Here is a 25324-nt window from a genome sequence, read left to right as displayed (position 1 = left end):
AAGATCTCATCAGTCTTTTGCTATTTCACGCATTAAAGTTGATCTTTTAAGCTCTTCAAAAGGAAAAGCCATAAAAAAAATAAAAAAAAATTAAAAAAAAAAAAGAGCTGCATTTAAACCTTTGATTTTCCAGTTACACTCATTGATTTCATCTTACATGACCAACTATATATTGACATCTCTGGGAACCTCTACGTACACACTCTAGAATATGGATAGATATTTTCCATCATTTCTCTATGTTTGCCCAAATTCATTCATCTTTCAAATTAAATGCTCTCTTGCAAACTTTTCAATCGGATGGTAAAGCTAAGGATCTAGGGATCTATTCATCTAAATTATAGCTTTAGAAGGCAGTACTGTATCCACTCTTTTCATCTAAATTATAACTTTTGAGGTCTTGCTTGGATTGAGAAACTATCTCAACTCTTTTCATCTCATATAATCTCATCATTAAAATTTTCTCAGATTTCCACACAAAATACAATAAATAATTCAACTTTTTCAAACCAAGCAGAGGCATGTGGCAAACATTCCCATTTCAAACAATTCATCTCATCTCCATACTTATTTATATTATGTGCAGAAGCTCTCATCTCTCTTCTAAACCAAGCAAAGGCATGTGGCAGACTAACTCCAGCTCCAATAGGAAAAGGCCCAGTCACAGTGAACCACCTGTTCTTTGCTGATGACAGCCTCCTGTTCTGCCAAGCAAAGCCTGAGGAACTCAACTGTGTACTTCACATCCTGGATCTATACAAGAAAGGCTCAGGACAGGTCTTAAACAAAGAAAAATATTCCATCCTTTTTAATAAGAACACTGCCCAGGTAATACAAAGATAGATTATGCAGCTAGCAAATGTCAAGTCCTTTACCAATTTCGAAAGATACCTGGGCTTACCTACTCTGGTGGGTAGGAAAAAGATTGCTTCCTTCCACTCTCTAATTGATAGGACTTGGACTCGAGTAACCAATTGGAAAATTAAGTTTCTTTCTACTGCAGGCTAGGAAATCCTACTTAAGGCAGTCCTCCAAGTCATTTCCACTTATGCAATGGGAATGTTTTTGTTACCAACATCTATTAGTAGTAAATTAAATCAGCTGCTCAGGAAGTTCTGGTGGGGTTTCGATGAAGATTCCTCCAAGATTCAGTGGGTCAATTGGAAGCAACTCAGTAACAGTAAGGAAATAAAAGGCCTTGGATTCAGAGACCTGAGGAGTTTTAACACAGCTTTGCTCTCGAAGCAAGGATGGAGGGTCCTACAAAATCCAACATCCCTAGTGGCCAAGATCCTAAAGCAAAAATACTTCAACAAGGTTGGGTTGCTAGAAGCCAAGATGGGGACAGGGCCTTCTTTTGCCTGGAGAGGCATATATGCAGGCTTAAAATTATAGAAGCAAGGCCTCATATGGAGGGCTGGGAATGGCCACAAAGTGAATATATGGCAAGACAGATGGATACCATCCTTCCTCTCTCAAAAAATTATGACAACCCGAGAAGCAGATTGCTAGTGTGACAAAGTTTATGATCTCATTGAACCTCAACTGAAGCAATGGAGGGAACCTTTCCTCTACGAACTTTTTTCTCAACAAGAAATAGATGGCATCAAAGAAATTCCAATTAGCCTAGGGGGGAGAGAATACAAGTTAATATGGCAGCTTACTACCAATGGCATCTACACAATCAAGAGTGGCTATCACCTCAGCAAAGAGATGGAAAGAGAACTAGAAGGGGAATCCTCCGTCAGAACTAGGGACAGCCAAGTGTGGAGAACTATTTGGAAATTAAAAGTACCCCTGCTACTAAAATGTTCTGATGGAGAGCCTGTAGTGAGGCTTGCTCTTCCCACTCTAGCTAATTTGAAAAGGAAGAAGGTAGTAGAGGATAGCTTATGCTTGATATGCAAACAAGAATCTGAGACCTCTGGCCATGCTCTATGGGGATATACTGCTGCTAAGGATGTGTGGAGTCAGGGAACAAAGAAAGCGCAGAAGCTATCTATTCAGAGTGATTTGATTTTCAATGTATGGTCAGTCCTTGTTGACACTCCTGATCCAGGGGAACTTGATGAGGTAGCAGTCACAATGAGGGTAATCTGGTCTAAAAGGAATGACTATCTGCATGGCAAAGACTTTAAACACCCAAATGTTGTCACTAAACAGGCCAAGGCAGACCTTTTTTCTCACAAGGAGGCACTCAAACAGGAAGCTGGCCTTAAACCCAAGTCTTTGGCAGGGGCTCATAAATGGTCAAAACCTACAGCAGGGAGGTTTAAGGTTAACTGGGATGCAACTATATAATCGAGGGAGGGAAGGATTGGCATAGGAGTACTCATCAGAGATCATCAAGGCTTTGTTATTGGTGCCATTCGTGCTAACAGACCTCTAAAAGGCAATTCTCTTGATGTTAAAGCCTATGGGCTACTTTTGGCAATAATTTTCTGTAAGGAACTTGGTTTGAGGCAATTTTGTCTAGAGGAGGACTCAAAACAGGTCGTGGACTTACTGAACCAATATGCCTCCAATTGGAGCTTGGGTGGATGTCTCATAGTAGATGCAAGATTCATACTTGACTCATTTGTTACTTGGTCAATTTCACATGCATATCGTGAGGCTAATATGGCAGCTCACAGCTTAGCAAAAGCTGCTCTCGAATGCTTAGTAGATGTGTATGATATTGAGCTATGTCCAAACTGTATTTTACCTCTGGTTACCAAAGACATGATGTAGTTTAATTCACCTGTTTGTTCTTCCGAGTTCATGTAAGTGTTTGACTATGATTAATGAGATCAGTTTTTTATCAAAAAAAATATTTTTTAAAATCCTATATAAATAACTATAGTTTATCACTATAGTTTATTGTATTACTAATTATACTAATGTTATATCACTATATATTATAATATACTTTAATATATTACTATACTATATATTATAATATATCACTATAGTCTATAATACAATTATAATACACTACAATATATTATCTATACTACATAATATATCGAAAAAACTGGACTGAAACCGGTAAAATCGGAAGGACCGATTTAGAGGTGTAACCGGTGCAGTATCGGTTCTTCAAATTTCAAAACCAGTATATACCGGTTTGATTCTAAAAGATGTCCAAAATCGGACCAAACCGGACCAGTTACACCCATAATCACCTTCTTTCTCACCCTCCTCCCCCCCCCCCCCAATCTTTTTAATCCTACCATGCTTCTTCTCCTCCTCAACTACTTCAACTCTGCTCTGCATTTCCCCTCTACACCACATTCCTCCTCCACCTCCCTTCTCGCCCACTTTCTTCCACGTGCCATCGTAGACCCAACAAACAATAAACGAAGAAAATGAACAGAATGTTTTTCGTATAAAAGTAAAATATATATTTCTTTATGCAAGGGTGGGTTTTGCAGGGAAACAGTGGTGGGTCTCTTGAACAAATAACAACTCCACCACCATTGTGAGTTTCATCACACGCTATGAGCATCAGGGGAGATTTGGGGGAGAATAAGGGGAGATTTGTTTTTGCATTGCAGGGGTGCGCATTTTACTTTGAAAATAAAGCTGACAATGATGTACGGTGTAACACCTCCCTATGGTATAACTCTATTAGTAGTAGGTGCCCAATGTGAAAGGATTTAAAATGGCAAGCACAAGTTAAAAGTCCTTTCCTTTTTAGGGTAAGGTGCAATCATTTCCTTTTCGGGTGAGGTGGTGGAGGAAGATTACTAGAATCTCAGAGAATGAGACGAGTGTTGCACACAGTTAAGGAATGGCAGAGGAATTAATAGAGCTTTGTGAAGGATTTAAACTCACAAATATTGAGAAAGAAGAGGTGGAGATCATAGTAGAAGAAACCAAGCAAGCTGATGTTAGAGTTCAGAATTGCTTACTTCTACTAATTTTGATGGATAAAAGCTTCAACAAAGAGGCTTTTAAAGCAACTCTGACTAAAGTTTGGAACCTTGAGGGATCAATCAGTTTCAGTGAAGTTGGACATCATGGGTTCTGGGTTGAATTTCAAAGAAGGATAGATATTGAACGTGTCATGAAGGGAAGACCTTGGACTTTTGGTAAACACTTAATTTGTATCCAAACAGTTGACAAAAGCACACCCCCTTCTGAGGTGAATTTCTATGACGAACCATTTTGTATTCAATTACATGGGTTACCTTTAGCAGCAATGACTTATAAAGGAGGAGAGAAAATTGGATCCAAGATGGGGAGAAGTACTAACTATAGACGTAGATTGGGAAGGAATAAGATGGGGAAAATTTCTCAGGATTAGGGTCAACATGGATATCACTAAGCCTATCCCTTGAGGAACAGTAGTTAATACTGAAGGCAAAAGAGTTGGGTGGAATTCAAATATTAAAGGTTGCCTCTATTCTACTTTACTTGTGGGGTCATAAAACATGTTGGCAGAGTTTGTAGAGAGGAGAAATCAAAAGTTTACAACTCAAGAGCTGACCAATCTCAATATGGTCAAGCTTTCAACTTATTCGACAATGGAAACAAGAAACAAGGGGGGAGAGGAACCAAGACTCAGACAAGTAATCAAGGCCATGAGGAGGGTCCTAGCAAAAGAGAAGCACTTAATATCCAAGTACCTTTGCAAACCAAGAAGAGGATTCATCAGAAGATAGTCAAAAGTAGCAGCTAAGTAATAATAAGGTATCTGGAGGAGATTTTGATAAAGGAAAACAAATAGTTGAATGAGATGATAATAGTGAAAAACAGATAGATAAATCTTCAATAAAGGAAAATCAAAACATTGAGGCTCAGGAAGGGAAGCAGTTCAAAAATAGTAATACTAACCTTAGTCTCTATGAAACTCAGATAGTAGCTAATACAATTCATATGCAAATAGAGGAAGAGGTATTAGATACATTACCAGTGCAAATTATAGAGGTGATACAGAAACCAATGGGATGGAAAAGAAGGCCTAGGAGCATAAATTCACCAATGACAGATGACATGGAAGGAGAAATCACTCATAGAGTTGAAACAAAAGGAAGGAAAAGAGACAAGGAATTGATAGGAAGGGATAAATAGAAAACATCTTACAAAAAAAATGTAAGAAGGGCTTAATCCTGCAAGAAGCAAAACTCAGGAATCAAAAGTGGTAGCTGCTAAGCAACCCCACCAACCTCAATGAAATGTATAGCATGGAACTGTAGATGGCTTGGGAACCCTCGAACAGTTCGAGAGCTTCATTTTTTAGTGAAACAGAAGTGCCCAGAAATTCTCTTCCTCATGGAAACAAAGTACTCGAGGGAAAGGATTGAAAAAATTAGAAATGAAATTGGTTATGGTAGGAGTTTTACAGTCAATGCCAAATGGAGTAGTGGAGGGTTCGCAATGATGTGGAAATCAGACAGTGACATAGAAGTTGAAACCTATACTAATTTTCACATCTCTGTTAAAGTGGTTGACGGTAAAACTGGGAAGACTTGGACTCTAACAGGTTATTATGGTAATCTAGTTACAGCAAAAAGAGAGGGCAGCTGGTAATTACTAAGAATTTTACAACCTTCAGATCACAGGCCTTGTTATGTTTGGGAGATTTCAACGAGATACTCCACCAAAATGAAAAATGGAGAGGTTCACAAAGACCTTTTAATCAAATGCAAGGCTTCAGACAAGTTCTATAGGACACTTATTTGAGTGATATGGGGTATAGTGGCCTAAACTATACTTGGTCTAATAGAAAAGCAGGTCAAGATTTCACCAAGGAAAGATTAGACAGAGTTTGTGCCAACACAGAATGCATGAATATGTTTCGAGATATTTCAGTCAATGTACTGGCAACATGTTCCTCACATCACAATCCTATCCTAGCTACAATGAGTAATCAACAGCAACATGTAAGAAGAAGAGAAAGATTGTTCTGGTATGAATATAGTTGGGGCCTAAACAATGAATGTAAAGAACTGATTCTAGCTAAATGGAAGGGTCAAGACAGAAATGATATTTCAGTAGCTGGTTTCTCTAACAAATTAAAAGTCTGCAAAGCATAGTTACTAAGCTGGAACAAGAAGCAAAAGAAAGAAACAAATAAAGCAATTACAAGAATGATGGAAAGTATCCCAGCTACAAGACAAGAACCAAGGTTCAGATCAGCATCTTATCAATCAGCTTCATAGGCAAATCAATTTTATTATGAAACAAAAGGAAGTGAGATGGAAGCAAAGATCAAAGCAAAGATGGCTTAAAGAGGGGGACAGAAACACAAGTTATTTTTATAAATGTGCTAATAAGAGGCTAAAGACCAACACAATTCACAAAACTAGTGATGAAGAAGGTCATATTCTTACCTCACCAAAAGAAATAGAGCAAACTTTTGAAAGGTTCTTTACAGATTTGTATGTTGCTTTTAATCCATTAGGACAATCTCATTGTCTTGAATCCATGCCACAGAGGAAATAAATAATAATTTGATCAAAAATTTTGAATACACAGAAATACAAGAGGCTGTCTTGAGCATGCATCATATGAGTTCCCCACGACCAAATGGATTCTCAGCTGGCTTCTTTCAACAACATTGGGAAACTCTAGGCAAAGACTTATGTGAAACAATTATAAATGCTCTCAATACCAACAGCTGGGACAACTCCATCAATGAAACTCACATAGTCTTAATCCCAAAGGTAAAAAAATCCCTCAACAGTTTCTGAATTCAGACCAATAAGCCTGTGCAATGTGATGTATAAGGTGATGGCAAAGGTTTTAGCTAACAAATTGAAGAAAACACTGTCAACCATCATCTCACCAAATCAAAGTGCTTTTGTACAAGGAAGACCTATAGCAAATAATATAATTGTTGCATTTGAAGCATTGCACTCAATGAAATGTAGAATGAAAGGGACTAAAGGTTATATGGCTCTAAAAATGGATTTGAGTAAAACATATGACAGATTGAAGTTGTCTTTTATAAAAAGTACAATGGAAAAGATGGGTTTTAACAGAAGATGGATTAAGCTTATCATCAACTGTGTATTCATAGTATCATACTCTTTGTTAATCAATGGAACCCCACAACCAGCTTTCATACTATCAAGAGGAATTAGACATGGTGATCATCTATCACCCTATATATTCATCATTTGCTCAGAGGCATTAACTCAAATGCTCAACAAAGCTGATAGAACAAAGCACCTAAATAGTCTTCCAATAGGCAGAAGGCAAATACACATCAATCATTTGTTCTTTGCAGGTGATTGCTTAATTTTTTGCCAAGCAACAAACAAGGAATGGAGGAGGAGGATGGATCTTATAGGTCATTATGAGGCAGCATCAGGTCAGAAATTGAACAAAGACAAATCTACTATATTTTTTAGTCAAAACACCAACTCAACATTTAGGGACATCATAACAAGCATAGCAGGGGTCAGAGCAACAAATTCTTGTGAGAAATACGTGGGACTTCTAGCATTGATAGGGAGATCAAGGAACAAAAAGTTCAGAATAATTCTTGACAAAATTATTGCAAAAATGGGGAACTGGAAACAGAAATTTCTATCACAAGCAAGGAGAGAAATTATGTTGAAAGCTGTTATTTAAGCTATTCCCTCGTATGCTATGAGAGTGTTTAAACTTCCTAAAGTTTTGTTGGAAGAAATAAACCAAATGATGAGAGGATATTGGTAGGCTCAAGCAAACCAAGAAAAGAAAATGAATTTGTTAAGCTGGAATCAAATGGGGAAATCCAAATGTAAAGGAGGGCTTGGCTTAAGAGAATTTAAAACTTCAATATTGCTTTGCTAGCTAAGCAAGGATGAAGGACTCTAACATACCTAAATTGTAACACCCCGACCCCGAGGGTCCGGAGAGTTAACTCATAAAACCTGATAATCCGCTCTAACAAGGCTAGAGTACTTCCAAATTCAAGAATATATCCATCTTTCAAACCTCAAGTCGAACGTAAATACTTCAATTAAATAAATCAAATAAACTCATTTATCCAATATTCAACCCAATAACCCAAATAAAATCAACTCTTCTTCATGTCTCAAATAACAACTAGAAATAATAAAAACATTAACATAGTTTCCATAAACCATCTAAATCCATTGAAGCAAACTTAAGAAAGATAATTAACCTCCAACACCAACACTAATATTATGAGATACCCAACAACAAAATCAATGCTAATCTTCTCCATAGATTCTAATACTGATCTTCAGCTGAGCCATCGATGTCATCTGAAATATTATGAAGATTAACGGGGTGAGTTATCGACAACTCAGCAAGCAGAGAGCATATACTAGCATGTAAACATGAGCATTTATAACATTTAATAAGCCGAACAAAACATTTACTTTCAGAATGCAAAAAAAAAAAAACAAAACTTGTACAAAAACTTTAGAGTGAAATTTTCAGAAAAATAAACTTATTCCAAAAAAAACATCCGTTGGCATTTCCAAACTGAAATATTATAATTAAATCATCTCTTAGCATCACTTCGGGACAATACCATGTTTAACCCCCGTGGTAGGGTTATAAACCACCATTATACCCGTGGCTGGGCCATTTTCCATGTTTCACCCCCGTGGTAGGGTTATAAACCACCATTATACCCGTGGCTGGGCCGTATACCATGTTTCACCCCCGTGGTAGGGTTATAAACCACCATTATACCCGTGGCTGGGCCTTAACAGAAACAGAACGGATTTCATCGAAAATCCGGTTACACACATATACCAAATCAGAACTCCATGCCAAGATTTTCAAATGGCACATCATATCAAAACAAATCACTAAAAGCTTCAGATCATTTCACATGTTCGAGATAAACATAACAAAGTATTCTCATTTGTTCATAACAAAACTTTTAGAATTCCTTATTCGCTCTTTTACATAGTTCGGAAGTACAGTATACAAAACGAGCTCATGTCTACACTAGTCATGACAGAAAAACACTTTCTCTTATATAGAATTTATGCATATGCAGAATAAACATCTGAGGTTGTTTTCAGATCATCTCTTTCAAAAGAAAATAAACACATTTATTCTCAAAGTCAACCTCCTTTTATTTATTTTATGCAAAACTAGTATATAAACCCCGCTTACCTGACTTCTTCGTATTATCAACACCTTGAGCCGGAACTCTAATAGTAACGCCACCTAACCAAAAGAACATATATCCAACAATTAATAATCAATCTAGTAGACTGCTATTTATTGAGTAATAAATCAAAACAGTCCCTTCACAACTCAATAACTATCCTACTAATTAAACCCGAACAACTCTCTTCATCCATTCGCATTAAAAACCCAAAACAGCCATCACCTTCTATTAACACCAAACCAACTATAATTATTTCCAAAACCAACAACAGCAACTCCAATAATTAAAACATAACCCAAACCAAACTTCACTTCCAACCTTCGAATAAAATAATTTCAGTGCAAGCATCCATATTCTAGTCATTGAACAATTGAAGACTTGCATAAAAATCCAATACAACTAGCTCCAAAACACCCATCAATTTACACTAAATAGTTTCAAATGATAGTCCAAAACATTCTCACAAATCCATCCAAAAATCATACTCCTCAACATAAAAATTCCATCACACTCAACCACCATTAAAACAGTAACTCTATTACATTTCACAATCCACACCTATCATTCAAAAGCTACCAAAAGCTTCGGAGAACTTACCCCAAGAGAAAAACAATTCCCAAAACTCCAAACCGCTTCGAATGGGTCACTACAATTCACGTCCAAAAATATTCACAGCAATCTCTAGTGAAAGAGAAAGTGACCTACACAAGGAAAGTTTGAGAATCTGAGTGTGTGCGTGTGATCAAAACAGGGAAGAAACTGAAATTGTAAAGAGACCCGTACGAGTAAAACCGAAAGAAGAAGGAAGGAGAAGAAGTAAAATAAAATAAACAAAAGAGATGAGTTACCAACCTCTGATCAAGACGTCGAACAAATCTGCAGTGGAAAACAATTTATAGTTTCAAAACCTTGAGTTGAGCGCACGGTGAAGAGATGAAGAAGAAGAAAAACAATGAGAGAACCCGATTGAGAAATCTGCAAAAGTGAGTGAAACCGAACCTTGAGTGTGAAAGGAGATGAAAATCAACTGCTGGAGTCGTGGGTTGGTGCGCACGGGTGAGTGAGATCCGGATTTGCAGAGAACTGGGGGAGGCAACGCGAAGGAGAGAAACAGTATTTCCGTAAAAGGGAAAAATAAATCCCTTCACCAAACGGCGTCGTTCGGTCCTTCTTTATCCACTCGTGGGCTGGGCTTCTCCAACGGGCTGGGCTTAAAGCCCAGTTGTTACATAAATTCTCTTGTTTCTCGAGTTCTACAGTTCAAATATTTTCCTAGATCTGAATTCCTAGCTGCAAAGATGGGGAAATAATCTATCATTCATATGGAGAAGTATACTAGCTGCTAGAGATTTACTTAAAGAAGAGATCAATTGGAGAATAGGCAATGGGAAATCAGTAAGAATTTGGCAAGACTCATGGTTACATCAACCTTCATCCTACAAACCTCAAACTGACAGAAGTATATTGGGGACTGAAGCCAAGGTGGAGTTACTCATTCAGCCAGAAACCAAGAAATGGAATACTTCTTTAATTCAAGCAGTGTTCAACAAAGAGGAAGCAGAGCTCATTAAACAAATTCCAATCAGTCAAAGCAATCAGCAAGATAGAATGATATGGAGAAGTAATGCAGATGGGAATTTCACAGTAAAAAGTGCATATCATTTATCAGGGGAGATGCAAGACAGAGATGAAGGATATAACTCCAACAACAACGAACACAAAGAAGGTTAGACCAAAATATGGAAACTTAAAATACCTCCAACAGCAAAGAATTTTCTTTGGACAGTGTACAGAAACATTTTGCCCACCAAATTCAACTTGCACAAAATAACAATCTTGGATGATCCCAACTACCCTATGTGTCTCAAGGAGCCAGAAACTATAGAACATATCCTTTGAGAGAATGTATATCAGCCAATGACATATTGAGTCAATGTTCCAGAAAAATTCAGAAAAGCATGTGCTGCTACAAGAACGTGAAAGAGCTGGTGCGAGATATGTTCAACAAACTCGAAATAGAAAATGCAAGAATTGTCATTATTTCTCTGGAACATATGGTGGAGAATGAATGAGTTGTTCAAGAATATTGTCATAAACCCTAAGTTAGTGCTTTTCAAAGTAAATTAGATGAGGTTGGATATATATTCTATACAAATGACACAAAATCAGAACAATGCAGCAGACAATAGAAAGTCAGTAACATGGCAGTCTCCTCACTTTTTTAAAATCAATTGGGATATAGCAGTTGATAAAAGACAATGTAAAACAAGAATAGGTGTTGCTGTGAGAGATGAAGAAGGCAACTTTTTGACAACCTTGAGGAAAAAAACAAACATCAATACCTGACCCTCTATTAGCAGAAGCAATTGCAACCTACGCAACAATCAGTTTTGGACTCGAACTGGGTATGAAGAAAGTGATCCTAGAAGGGGACTCAAAGATAGTTGTTGATGATCTCAAATTGAACAAGAAGAAATTATTTTACTTTGGGATGATTATTTTTTATACTCAAGACAAAATAAGCAACTTTGAAGCATGCACAGTTTGTCATGCTAATCGAGAATGTAATTTTGTAGCTCATGGTCTTGGAAAAAATGTATTACATGTATCTGACTGTATTGTGAAATTGGAGGAAACTCCAACTTTTTCACAAATCATGTAACATGAAATGGTATCAATGAAGTAAGCTGTTTATATAAAAAAATAATAAAAAATAAATGTGAAAGGGATTACTGTAGCCACAAAATTACAAGTGGATAGAAACGAGATGTACGTGTAGAGCACGTGAAAATAGCCCGCATGCATATCGTTTTTGCGATAAGGCCCTGACAACCGATCTCTTCTAATTAGACCAATCGTGGATTCTCCGGCCCATGAATACATCAATCACCAAGATGCAGCCCATTCATATTGCATGTAGTACAGTATATCTTCAAAGAGCCCATTAGCTATTTCGTTCTCAACACCAATATTTATATCTATACACTATAACAAAAGAGAGGTTTTTTTTTTTTTTTTTTTTTATCATATCTTTTCTTTTCTTTTCTTTTTTTTTTTTTTTTGAACTGGTTCTGTTATCATTGCGCAAACTAAATACCCCTCCTAAAGATCAGGCCATTATTTTGTGTGTAGTGTAGTATATTTTTGCATTATATATTTTATCACAATGTATATTTTTGTGATAAAATTTAGCGGATGTCTTGTGATGAACTATTTATTGTGTACATTTAAGATCTGTTTGCAAACACAATGTTCTAAGATATTCTCGTATTATTCTACTAATTATTTCATTACTATTTACAAATCAATTCACTATTATTTACAAATATTCTTAATATCCAAACACTCTTATAATAATCTTTATTTATTCGAATGTATAACATTATGTCAATGAGAACGGGGCACATGCCCTCCAACTAGTAATTACAATACAAAGATTAAATTATATAATATAACGTAATATAATATTAAAATATAGCATAATATTTAACTTCAACAAGAATAATGTGGCATCCACCACTGCTCACAATCCACGAATACCCCCGCATTACCAATCATTGTCAAGATGATCTTGAAATATAATATAAATACATAATATATATATATACACATAATTTGATATCTATACATACCATTCTTTTTTGAATTATTCTTTCCATCATTCACTATTCACTAATCCATACTATGCCACACCTTACCCAAAAAAAAAAAAAAAAAAAAAAACCCTCAGATTTGAGGGAATAGTGGATAGCAAAACCCTTCTTCCTATAACCAAAAAAAAAAAAAAATCTCATGAGCTACTATTTATTACTCCACACCTCACACTCAATAAAAAAATACATCACAGCCTATGAAAAAAATTATAAGTATGGAATGCGAAAGTGAATAGTTGTTGATACATAAAATTTACTACAAGAAAAATAAGCATTTATGACATATTATTTATGATGATAATGACTATTTGTAACGAAAACATATTATTTTTTACAAAAAATAGTTTTTTTTAAGAAAATAAATTATCATAAATAAGCAATTTTTGTACAGTAATTTCTTAAAAAAAAAAAAGGCATTCCTCCTTGTAATTATCGAACTCCATCTCTTTGTCACTGCAAAAGGACAGCAACAGCGACAGACATCCTAAGCAATCAAGTCTACCAGCCAGCCTGATCAACAAGGAAAACATAGATCTTGGCTCCAAAAGGAAATCCCCTAACGCTCCTCTAGACTCTAGTGTTCTCCGCTCGCCTCCTTGTATATACTCTCCCCGAGCCCCACAAGCAAACTTCCCCACTTTCACTTCAACTCGGCCTCAAGTCCTAAACATTTTCCAACACAAGTACGCAGTACGCAAAGCTAGTCAATGGGTTCCCTTTCCCCTCCACAGCCTTTTCAACCCCCACCCAGAAACCTTCCCACCAATTTTCAAATCTTTTTTTCATTCGGCTCCAGGAGACCATCACCAAACACAAACATGTCTAATTGGATAGAGGGTTACAATCCCTCAAACAATGCATGGCACTACATTACCAGAATTCCGGGGCTAATTGAAAATCAAGTCCTAAAAGGGTTTTCCATGATTTCCATGGGCAACTCGATCTTCATAATCGGTGGCAGACTTTGTCACAAAATGGTAGGCATTAATGATGTCGAGGACCCTGACGAGATTGTCGAAGTTGATCTTGAAGTCATCTCGACTGTGCTACGTTACGATGTTCGTGACGATGCATGGTTCAAATGCGCACCGATGCACACACCGCGGTTCGATTTTGCATGCACGGTGTGCGACAATAAGATTTACGTGGCTGGGGGACAATGCACGTTGGCTAGTGCTAGGGGGATTTCATTGGCCGAGGTGTATGACCCTGTACAAAACCTGTGGACAGCTTTGCCTAACATGAGCACCTCGAGGTACAAATGTGTTGGGGTGAGGTGGAAAGGGAAAGTCCACGTGGTAGGGGGTTTTACAGGCAATGGAAACTCATGGGACACCATGGAACGTAGCTCTGCCGAGATCTACGACTCCGAATGTGCCAAGTGGGGACACAAGGTGGGGATGTGGCAACTTGATGTGCCACCTAATCAAATAGTAGCAGGTCCTGGTGGCAAGCTTTTTAGCTCCGGCGATTGCCTAAATGCTTGGAAGGGTCAAATTGAAGCCTATGATGAAGATGTTAACATATGGAAAGGTGTGGAGGGTTCACACTATCCAGCCTTATCCTATCCAACATTTTCCACCGAGGCAGATTCGTCATCCCTACTCCGACGACTTTTCCTTACCATGGCACCAATCGGGACCCACTTTTACTTCTTGGCAGGCTATCGTATGCCCGGGGACATATCGGCAATGATGTCGGTTGTTCATGTGTTTGACACATCAACAAATGTCCGGGAGGGATGGAGAAGTTTTGAGCCAGTGGAAGAGGATCGGGAAAAAGAACTCTGTAGCCACTGTTGTGCTTTTGAAGGTGATCATGAGGACAACATGCTTTCTTAGATTTTGTTTGAGATTTATTTATGTATTAAATTTTATTTTTTCTTCCTTGGTTTTTTGACTAATTAATCGTAGTGGATTCATATATATATGATCATGTTAACATATGAGTAATTCTATATACAATCGTAAAGTACGTAAACACCGTATGATCGCTCTGTAAAAGAGTAGAGTCTACTATTAAAAAATTAATTTTTTTCACGGGAAGTCCATGTTTTATTTTTTATTTTTTAAAATGATTACGCGACAATTACATAATTCATGATTACAAATATGTTTTTTCTTAATATATATATATATATATATATATATATATATATATATAGTTCTATAGGTCTACAAGAATTTCGTGCATGCATAATGTCGACCTGGGAAACGTTTAAGGCCGTTAATCGTACGTGTAGATGTAATGCCAGACATTATATATAGATTTGATAGATTTGCCGAACTTTGGCATATTCGGATCGATTGAATTTGTTGCATCGTGTATGATCATGAATTAATGAGTAATGCTACGTGTTGTTGTAGAATATACAAGTACTGTACAGTCGTTTTAAAAAAAAATAAAATTCATTATAAAACAATTATTTTTTTATGTGAATATAATATTTATTCATTTTTTTCAAAATAATTACATGATGTTTACACATTCTCGACGGCAACTATCAATTCTTTGAATTAATTTCCCCCTATTTACCAAGTGGACTTTCCATTGCCACCGCAACCCCCAACACATCTGTATCATACGTACCTCAACCCTCAGTGTGGCCATGTTACTTAAAGCTGTCCAAATTCCCCACCTTAGGAAACCCTGACCCACACCCAGAAGACCAAAACATAGGAGTTTTAAACTCTTTAGGGGATTGAATGCTTGGATCATGCATGCATTGCACTGCCAATTCACGTGACGATGGCTGGGTCCATTCCAAATAAAGCCATTCGAGTAATCTTATATATAATTTTGGAATATATAAACGTCGCATAATTATTTTAAAAAGAATAAAATTTATTATTAAAAAATTATTATTTTTTATATAAATCTAGTATTTATTTATTTTTTAAAAAAAATTATAAAATAGTTACGCATTCTACTATTATCATTTTAGTTTCAAAGAACACGTGGACCGAATAAGTAAGTGATCTCAGAGCCCAGCTTATAAACCAAGCGTAAACACCATCAAAAGGAGAGAGAAAGGAAAGTTAAAACAATAATTAAAATGGGTGGGTTCACGTGAGCCCAAATAAAGCAGGCCCAGCTCTGACTCGTGGGCTGTGACCTGCGGACCACTACCTGATACTCATTTGACAGGAAAAGATCTGCCCAATTGAGACACGACGAGTGGAACATAAATCTGATATGGTTTTCTTACCTGGACACGCGTCGAATGTGGTCCCATCGTTTGGGCTGACCCCACGGACACAGGATGCACGTGAAGGATGGATGGGGACCACATCATAGAGAGGTGCAATGGTGGTCACGTCATTAATTAGCTTAGGCTGTGTTTGGCAGACTTCATTATTATTTATAAACAATATATTATTATTTATTATTATTTTATTATAATTTATAAATTATTTCATCACTATTGATAAAGAATAATTCTACATATAATCATGAAATATGTAAACGCCATATAATCGCTTTAAAAAAGAGTATGATCTATTATTAAAAAATTAATTTTTTTATGTGAATCTCATATTTTATTCACTTTTTTCAAAATGATTACACGGTAGTTGCACAATTTAGAGTTACAAATATTTTTTCTGATTTATAAATAATTTAAATACTATCCAACCTACTCTCAGACTCATCTTAGTCTCAGGAGAAGCCACAAACAGTTTAGATTCAAGGATGGGTTGAGATAATTTGTAAATAGTAAAAGAAAAGTTAAATTATTTATTATATTTTGTGCGGTAATTTGAAAAAATTGTTTTAGAATTTGAAAAAATCGAATTGTTTATTATATTTTGTGTGAAAATTTAAAAAAATTATAATGATGAGTTGAGATGATTTTGAATGCAAACGACAAAGTAATAATTGTCTTGCCTTGCATGTTAAGAAGAAAATGGGCCCACGAATTTATTTAACATTGGCTATTTATCAATTACATGTACCTATTTATTTGGTTCATTTGAAATTAGGGTTGGCATTTTTATGTCTAGAAAATTTTCTCGATGTGTAAAACACATATAATAAAATGTGTTTATATGATATAGGTCTCATTTGTATACAGAACTAGTTCATCTTGTCTCATATCATTTCATCTCATTATTATAATTTTTTAAAATTTTTATATAAAATATAATAAATAATTCAATTTTTTTACATACAACAATAAAATATGTAAACACTGCGTAATCATTTGAAAAAAGAGTATCGTTTATTATTAAAAAATTAATTTTTTTCATGTAAATCTCATATTTTATTCATTTTTTAAAGTAATTACGCTGCACTTGTACAATTCGCAATTACAAATTCTTTTTTCGTTTCTCCAAAGAGTACTGCTATAGGTCCCGAATTCGAGACCCAAAAAGTGTCAATTCGGGACCCAAAAAGTGTCCGGAATAGTATAATTTTTTTTTTCATGTATTTTTTTAATCATCATAAAAAAATTTAAAAAAATAAAAAATTTACAACATCATTAAAAAATATTTTCTTAATCATTGGGTAAAAAAAAAAAAAAAAAATTCGCATTCGGGACAATGTTTGGATCCGAATTCGGGACCCAAAGCTTTTCTTTCTCCGAATATAATGAATTCCGTGAATTTTCAAATTTCTACTAACACAACTTTGGTTTTCTAATAACTGTCATCTTGCGTCAATTGGGCCTCTTACGTAAGCACGGAAGGACCTTCCCATTGGTTCAATTGCAATTGCCGCCATATTTACACACAAAACCACTTATAAAAAACAAAAAACAACACCACTAAAGTATAATATTGTACATCAATATGCACAGTCAAAACTATCAGTCAGTTTTTCATATCTCTCAAATTTCTTATACTTAAAAAAGAAAAAAAAAAAAAAAGGGCAAGATATATTAAGTATTTTGTGATTAAAACTTATTTGGTCAAATTTTCTTTATTTTAATTAAAAATATGATAAAAATAAAATATGCATCTTCTTATTAAATTAAATTTAAAAAAATAAATAAAGTTTATTATTTATATTAGATGATTAACAAAATAAATCATGTATATAACGTTAGCAAAAGATGGTATTTAGTAAAAGTATTTTTCCGATATAAAAGCTGCAGCTCCACCCGAAACTTTTTAAAGCCCAGAGCTCTCTTTCCAATCACTCTCGCTCTCTCTCGCAAAGGCTCTGAAATAAATAAATAAATAAAATCCCTTTTTCTCCTCTCTTCGTTGTTCTTTTTGTGGCAGCTCTGAACCTGTTCTAGCTACGAAAATATATATTAAGTTCGATCCTCGACGAGCTCACCACTATATCATTTTGAAAGAATGACTTGTTCTGGCCGGTTTGACTCACTTCCCTGCCTTTCATCTGCTTCCTCAGCTTACTGCTAAACTAAGCCTCAGCTTTTGATGGGTGGTGACGAAGATAGATGGGGAGTGGTACCACCAACAGTGGCTCCGCTAAACGGAGAGAGAGAGGAGCAATGGAGGCACTTGTACAACTCAGTGAATGCTGTATCTTTTGGCCTCGTTGCCACTGCTATTCTCATATCAATGTTCCTTGTTATGGCTATCTATGAGAGGTTTCTGAGGGCCAGATCAACACCTTCCGCCGAAAGGCCACGTACGGATCTCGAGGCCGCCCAGATGGTTTTCCATGGAAAGCTTGATTACCCTTCTCCCAAAGTATGCTCTCTCTCTCTCTCTCTCTCTCTCTCTCTCTCTCTCTTCTGTGTGCGTGTGAACTACAAAAGCAATGTGGACCTGCTAACATGATTGTGACGGTTCATGGTTCCAATACTGTTATCTTGTGCGTAATTATAGCTCATTTATGCATATTGACCGGTCATTCTTCCTGAAACTGCATGAATTGGGTTATGAAGTTACATGATTTCTAAAGCAGAAATTTCTTCTATCTATTTCTGTCATTTATATCTATTTATTAACGCCATTCAGCAGTTCTTTATGTTTAAAGGAAGCATTATTACACATATATTATTACAACAAATACATAGGTGTGTATGTATTGATTACTACTTTATGCGTTTGTCTTTCAACGGTGGTCAGAAGAAAAGGAAAGAAAAAAAAGTTGTTTTCCAGCGGGAACAATTAAAAGATAGCACATCTGAAGACAGAGAAACAATTCCAGGGCCCTCTCACTCACGGACAATCAGATGGTAGACCACCCTATATTGAATTGTCCATGTTGCAATGACCTGATGTTCTTTGACAACTGATATTTCATTTCAACATCAAACATGGGCTTTTAAATCAGTCAGTTCCTGTACTCAACCTTGTTCCTAAAGAATCGATAGTTTTTGACTTATTTGATTGGGAAAAACATAAATTTTGGCAAAAATCTTAACAATCAGATTTAAATAGAGAGGGTAAAGGGAAACCTACTAAAAAGGCAGAGTATATTATAAAATCTTTCAAAATTTATGGTGTATGTTTTTTAGAGGAATGATACTCATCATCTGACACCACACACTTTATATTTTAATATTATTATTTATTATTTATTATTTTATTTTATTCTTGTTAAGCTAATTGAGTTATTCTATTTATTATCCATACACCACATATTTGTTATAAGAAAAATGAAAAAAAAAATTAAAATAGGTATAATGTGTGATTTGTGGGGATGATAATTAGAATTATTTTTTTTTTTTAAGATGGATGACATTTGGACTGAGAAGTGAATTCCTATAATTATTGACCAACAGTTTTCTATCGAGTTTTGTGAAAGTGGATGAATAGAAACAGAAAATTTTTTTGGTAAAATAATTTTTGAGAAGTAATTTTTGAGATTTTCTATAAAATTTATTTTGACATTTTACTTTTTATACCGGGAATTTAAGCAAATAACCAGGTGAAAAAGTTTTAGAGAGATGAAGATTATTTTGGGGTTTAAAAGATTTTTGTCATAGAAATTTTTAATACTTAAAAATTTTCTAAAACCAAACATACGGATTTTCTCATTAAATTTTCCTTGTAGATTTATCAAAAAGAATGTAAAGTTATAATAATCTATTTCTTTTCTGAAGATTTCCGAATTTCCCTTCTACTTATGATGGAACTGATCTTGTCGTTCATCTGCTAGTGATATATAGTTGGTCTCTTTCAAAACCAAGATAAATTATATGACCCTTTTCTATGAGGTAGGAAGCCCCACTTATGACAGTACATATTAATCTAATATCTCCTCGTTTAAATGGAAGATGATTGAGACTGTTTGGAGGTTCTATAGTGGGCTGCATGTAATATTACTGCCTTGTCTTAATATTTTAATAATTACAATGGTGCTCCTCATTTGATAGTTGAGATCGTGAAATCATAGGATATCCAATAGTTTATGTTGTAGATACATAACATCTGTAGACTGTAGTCCCAACCCATTCTTCATAAATTACAATGCTCCCTTGTTTTGTTCTTCTATCCAATCTAGAAAGTTTTTATCAATCTGGTTGCAATGTCAAGAAGTTTTAGATGACATCATTCCTCACATTGCGGTTGTCACTGCAAAACAATATTCAAACTGAAAATACTGTCTCCACAATGGGTTTAAATCCAACCCCAATGTGCTTCCAGATATAGGTCTTGTTATGACCATCTTCAACATAGTTGTCTATTGAACTATCCTACTCTCTTTCATGTATGATGGTTTGTCTGTCTCCTACACTGTCACTGTTAAAAACATCTATCCTATATGTTTAGACACAAGGATCAAGATTTGAGGTTTGTCTTCTTGCTTAATTAGTTACAAGCAAATCACCCACTTTTGGTGCAAGGATGATCACATGCTAGGGTCAACATTTTATAAACCTAGGAAAGTCCTTCCAAGTATTCTGTCCTGATTCAATTGGTTATAAATGTCTGATTGGTTTAGCTTGCTATTGTGCACTTGGGGGATGTCAGCATGACAGGGGTCACCAAATCTCCACATGAGATTTTGTTGTAAGAAACCCATGGTATATGGGAACTGATGCGAAATCAGCAGACAAGGTGCTATTTGTTTTTTAAGCACGATTGGTTTACTAAAATTATAGTAGAGAAGAAGGGGTGGGGGACCTTAATCTCATAACAACAATTGTGTTGCATCAAACAAAAGTATAATGAAATGGAAATTGGAGTCAACTTAAGATAGTTCGGTCCCATTTTTTCTTAAGCGCTAGGTCAACAAATTTGATGTCAAGGAGACAGTTTTTGAAGTAATCTGAGTCCCACTCACGATAAAAGGAAAGTCTAGTTCTTAGAAATAGAATGGAAAAGACAAAAATGGTGCTGGCTGGATGGGATGGCCCATATATGTGCCTCACATGCTGGGTGGAGATGGTGATCGGAGAGGGTGACAAAACTAGTAGTAGGACGGTTGTGGGCGGATGGTTGGCAGACAAGCTAGCGATAGATCTAGCTTCTCACATCCGGAAAAAGTAAAAGGAAAATGAAGGAAATCTGAGGGGGAAAGAAAGAAAGAAAGAAAGAAAGAAAGAAGAGGGAAGAGAAAATAAGAAGGGAGGGGAAAGGGAGAAGTTAAGATTCTCCCTTCCCCGACGACTCTCATAGGTGAGGAGCTCCGACAGAAAATATCTCCAAAAGGTGAGGGGTAAAGTAACTTACTGTTTTGTTTTAGTTTTCTATAAGCAACTACAGAAACCATACATCTAGTAACCTGAATCTCCAACAATCGCCTTATTACGGGCCGCTTATCACGGCTAGTTGTACAACGCTACACTTTGTTGTTCAAGAAGATACCCACTTTCTCTTGCACTTAGATCTTGTATATGTAGGAGAAGCAATCATATAGGAGCATAGCTTGCTTTGGATGGATCAATTTGCCAATGGCGAAATGCACACACTCGAGGTTGTATCAATGTCAGGGTAATGGAGTGCCTTTTGCCGATCTAAGTGAAAATGCTGAGCCGTCTAGACGGTGCATACGCGTCATGACACGCCAGTCAATTGGCAATACTTCTTGGTCGAACCAAGGGAAGTTTGTGTAGAGTGGCATATATGGGTTGTAGGCATCGGAAGGCAATATATCGATCCATTTTCAAGTCAGATGAGAATAGAAAACGAAAATAATAAAAAAATATCTCACATGGTGAAGGAGGGGGAAAAAAAGGAAAGAAGGGGATTGGGTGTTTTGGCTAAGAGAGAGAGTGATAGGATGGATATATAGGTGTGGAAGAAGGGATTTTGATCTCCTAGATTTGTTGTCCAAATTGTACAACTTAAAATAGGAGAAATATAGACATATAAAATGGATCTCACAATATTTATTGAGCATTTAATATTTTTCAAAAAACTCACTTTGTCGTCAAAAATATTGTGGAACTCATTTCATATATTTATATCTCTCTTGACTCGCACTCTGCATCCTATATTTCGAACAAAATTTCTTAAAAATCATCACTTTTTTTAGTCAAAAGCAAGGACAATGTTCACTTGCCATATTGCATGGCACTGCTTGTATAAGAGGTATATATCCAATGAGTTTTATTATATATCAGCCACTATTCACCGTCACATCCCACACCTGACAGTTTTTTTTTTCATAGAGTGTGGAGTGTTTTTCATAGGGTGTGGGGTAGTGAATAATAGCTGATGATCATATCCAATACCTGTAATGTAAATAAATTATTATTATATACTCCACCTATTACACGTCCTTTCTTCTTTCTCAAGAAAGTGTTTCTTATGTAGCCTTTGCAAGGCATCTATTCTCAACTGCTGTCTTAAAATAAGAAAATCAGACAAACAATTAGCACCAAGAGTTTTGCATTGAGGCTTTTTATAACACCATTGCACTGCACCTCCACGGGCACGGTTTATGAACCATTGCTCAGTTACCACAATAAAATATCATAGAAATTGTTTATGCTCCTTAATATGCATGGCTGGCTGAGTGATGGTCATAATATTTTATGATATAAAGAGTGTTGAAACTCCCGAGTACAATTCCTATACTGTATTTATTGTGTAGGCGTTTCAGTTAATAAAGCTTATTCACCAGCATTTTGTAGTGGTCGAATTGGTTCTAGCCTTGTGACATGGGGATGATCGACTATCCATTATTACATCAATCTACTTTGTACATGTCAAGGGTGCTCTATCATTGCTGTCGACTGTTTTCACGTTACTTTTTCTACCTTCTGTCCACAAAATCATCGCAGAATCTATGGATAATAATGTGGCCTTCATGTTGTTGACTCTTTACATAAACCCACCCCCCCCCCCCCCCCCCCCCAACCCATTTTCTTTGATTTACTAGAGGATGAGTGAAAGAGAAGAGATAGCTCCTTTCCATATCGTTAGATGTTGTTCTTAGGTTTCCTATTTTGTGGTTTAATTATGCATGTTCGCCTTCATTTCCATATTTTTTCTATGCAGTGTCTCCATGTTTGTGCTAAATCTATCTGTCAACGTTTTGTGCAGATGACAGTATATGAGAAAGGTGTATCAGTTTTGATGCCTGGCGAGGAAATGCCCACCTTCATTGCACACCCTGCTCCGGCACCACTTCCTCCTGAGCGCATCCCACTGTCTCTTCATCAACACAAACCATCCTTCGGTTCCTCCCCAGACTCATTATCAAGCTTAGATCACAATGAGACATGAAATAAGACAACCAACAAGAACATCGGGGATTTTCATAATACTCGAATCAAGTTCACGTACATTCCTGTGAAAATTCTGAATCTGCAGCACTGTTGGCTAAAACCGCATCACTTAATGGACGGCTGGGATAAACCCAATTTCATCATACGGTAACCATTTAGATTACGCAAACCAGGCTTTGCTTCTGTAAACCATGTTGTATAAACAAAACCTTACTTCCCAATTATCTCCCAATAAATATATGGCTTTGCTCCATATCTTTTCCTAAATAAATTTGAGGACAATTTCTTGCAGGCTTTAAAATATTGAGGTTTTTTTTTTTTTTTTAATTTAAGGAAGAGGAATGTATTCTAATTTTATTGATTACCCTTACCTATGGCAAAGAAATGTCTTACAATGAGAAGTAAATTTATAAAAAGCTCTAAAAACAAGTTCCTAGAAATCATAAAGACCTTAAAAAATCATATTACAATGAGCCTAAGGGATAAAAGAGAAACCTAGTACCGAATAGAAGGAAGACATCCACATTCAATAGAGAACAGAGTAATCATATGGTTAAGAAAATGAAGAGACGAAAAACTTGTTGTATGTCCCATGACACCATAATTGGCTAGGTTGTCAGCTAATGCATTACCTTTTTTGTAAACATGGTCAATATACTTAAAGTCAGCTATTAGTGCCTTAAATAAGGGTCAAATATAATGCCTAGCCGTAATGCTAGGCATTATACGCCTGGGAGCCGAATGGGGAAGGGCATGCCCTTCCTTTTCTTACATCTCTCACACGCATATAATGAGCATAGTTTCAGGTTAATAGCTCTCACTTTATTCTCAATCTTATTCATACAAGCGAATAGGTCGTGTGACCACCGAATACATTTGAAAAAAATGTGTGAGAGTATTATACTAAATCTCTCCTGGAGAAGACCAATACAGCGATATCCCTAAAGTGTCTCGTATGCCTTATACTCATTCGATTACATCTAATCAAACATATTAGATCCCTCTCGAGTTCCAAAACAAACTTAGAACTATCCTGGATTACTTCTAGACCACCGTGATGTGTTCATAAATTTTTTCACTACCACATTGTAGTGCCAAAGTTTGACATTAACAAACACAACCAATGATGCGTTGTCGAATAGCCTTCCCTTCACCCTCATATCACTCAACTTTAGTTCAATTGCTTTCCCAGCAATGTTTCTTTAAACCTTATCAATCATTGTCATAGACAACATGCTAGAGTAGCAAACATTAGAACTCTCATCTTATAATGTAGTCAAGGGTCAAGAAGGGCACTCAAAAGTAAGAATATGACTCCCACAGTGAAGAAATATCGAACCATTCACTCACTTCTACATCTAGTCAATTAAGCACATGTAGTATGAAATACATGCTACGATGGATTTCTATTTCTTAAAGAGTGTATGTAAATATCAAACATCGTACAGATCTTAGTCCAAATACCATTTATGCATCTAACCCAAGTCTCTCTATTTGCTCGGCTCAAAAGCGAAAAAGAGGGTCTCACATCTGATTAGTTACAGGTAGAGGTATATATCGGTCTGGTCTGGTCTAGGGGAGAGGTGATGGACCGAAACTTTTTAATGGGCATCAAGATGGACCTAGTCTTAAAGATCATTTGCAAGTTCCAGATGGGCCAATTACAAGATCAAGAACCAAGAAGATCAATGAAGCAATGCAATGATTAGTTCAATCCACTTGGAATGAAGCTAGTAAGAGCCCAACACTCAAGATGAACTTAAAAGAAGGAGAACTAGTTTTGATCCACTTGATACAAGTTGTGAAAGACATGACTTAAAGTTATTGTCTGGGCCTATTGTTATTGAAGGCTTTCAATTTGTTTAAATCATTTAAAAGATTTATTTTATTAGTTATAGGAAGTAGTCTAGAATAATCAGGCATCCTGAGGATGCTTGGCCCACATATGTTTTATTTTGTTGAACTATGGTTTCAAGAGTTATTGTAGCTGTGGTACTATTC

At 36.0% G+C, this 25324-nt stretch overlaps 2 protein-coding genes across 2 annotated transcripts; both read left to right on the top strand.

The window, feature by feature from the left end:
- Positions 1–13541: 13541 nt before the first annotated feature.
- LOC121249354 (F-box/kelch-repeat protein At1g16250-like) lies at positions 13542–14564 on the top strand. Its single transcript, XM_041148065.1, has one exon. It carries the CDS (start codon positions 13542–13544, stop codon positions 14562–14564), a length of 1023 nt encoding a protein of 340 aa, XP_041003999.1.
- Positions 14565–17830: 3266 nt separating this feature from the next.
- LOC121248487 lies at positions 17831–23590 on the top strand. The gene is made up of 2 exons (XM_041146963.1): positions 17831–18386; positions 23139–23590. The coding sequence occupies exons 1-2, from the start codon at positions 18111–18113 to the stop codon at positions 23319–23321; spliced, it is 459 nt and encodes a 152-aa protein (XP_041002897.1). The 5' UTR covers positions 17831–18110; the 3' UTR covers positions 23322–23590.
- Positions 23591–25324: the final 1734 nt, after the last annotated feature.

The sequence above is a fragment of the Juglans microcarpa x Juglans regia genome, chromosome 2D (assembly GCF_004785595.1).
Source record: "Juglans microcarpa x Juglans regia isolate MS1-56 chromosome 2D, Jm3101_v1.0, whole genome shotgun sequence".
NCBI classification, from domain to species: Eukaryota; Viridiplantae; Streptophyta; class Magnoliopsida; order Fagales; family Juglandaceae; genus Juglans; species Juglans microcarpa x Juglans regia.
This window is presented reverse-complemented; position numbering and strand designations above follow the sequence as displayed.

Coding starts and splice junctions, on each gene's coding strand:
- LOC121249354 (XM_041148065.1), top strand. CDS start 13,542: ATGTCTAATTGGATAGAGGGTTACAATCCCTCAAACAATGCATGGCAC.
- LOC121248487 (XM_041146963.1), top strand. CDS start 18,111: ATGGGTGGTGACGAAGATAGATGGGGAGTGGTACCACCAACAGTGGCT. Junction 18,387..23,138: donor TTGATTACCCTTCTCCCAAA/GTATGCTCTCTC, acceptor CGTTTTGTGCAG/ATGACAGTATATGAGAAAGG.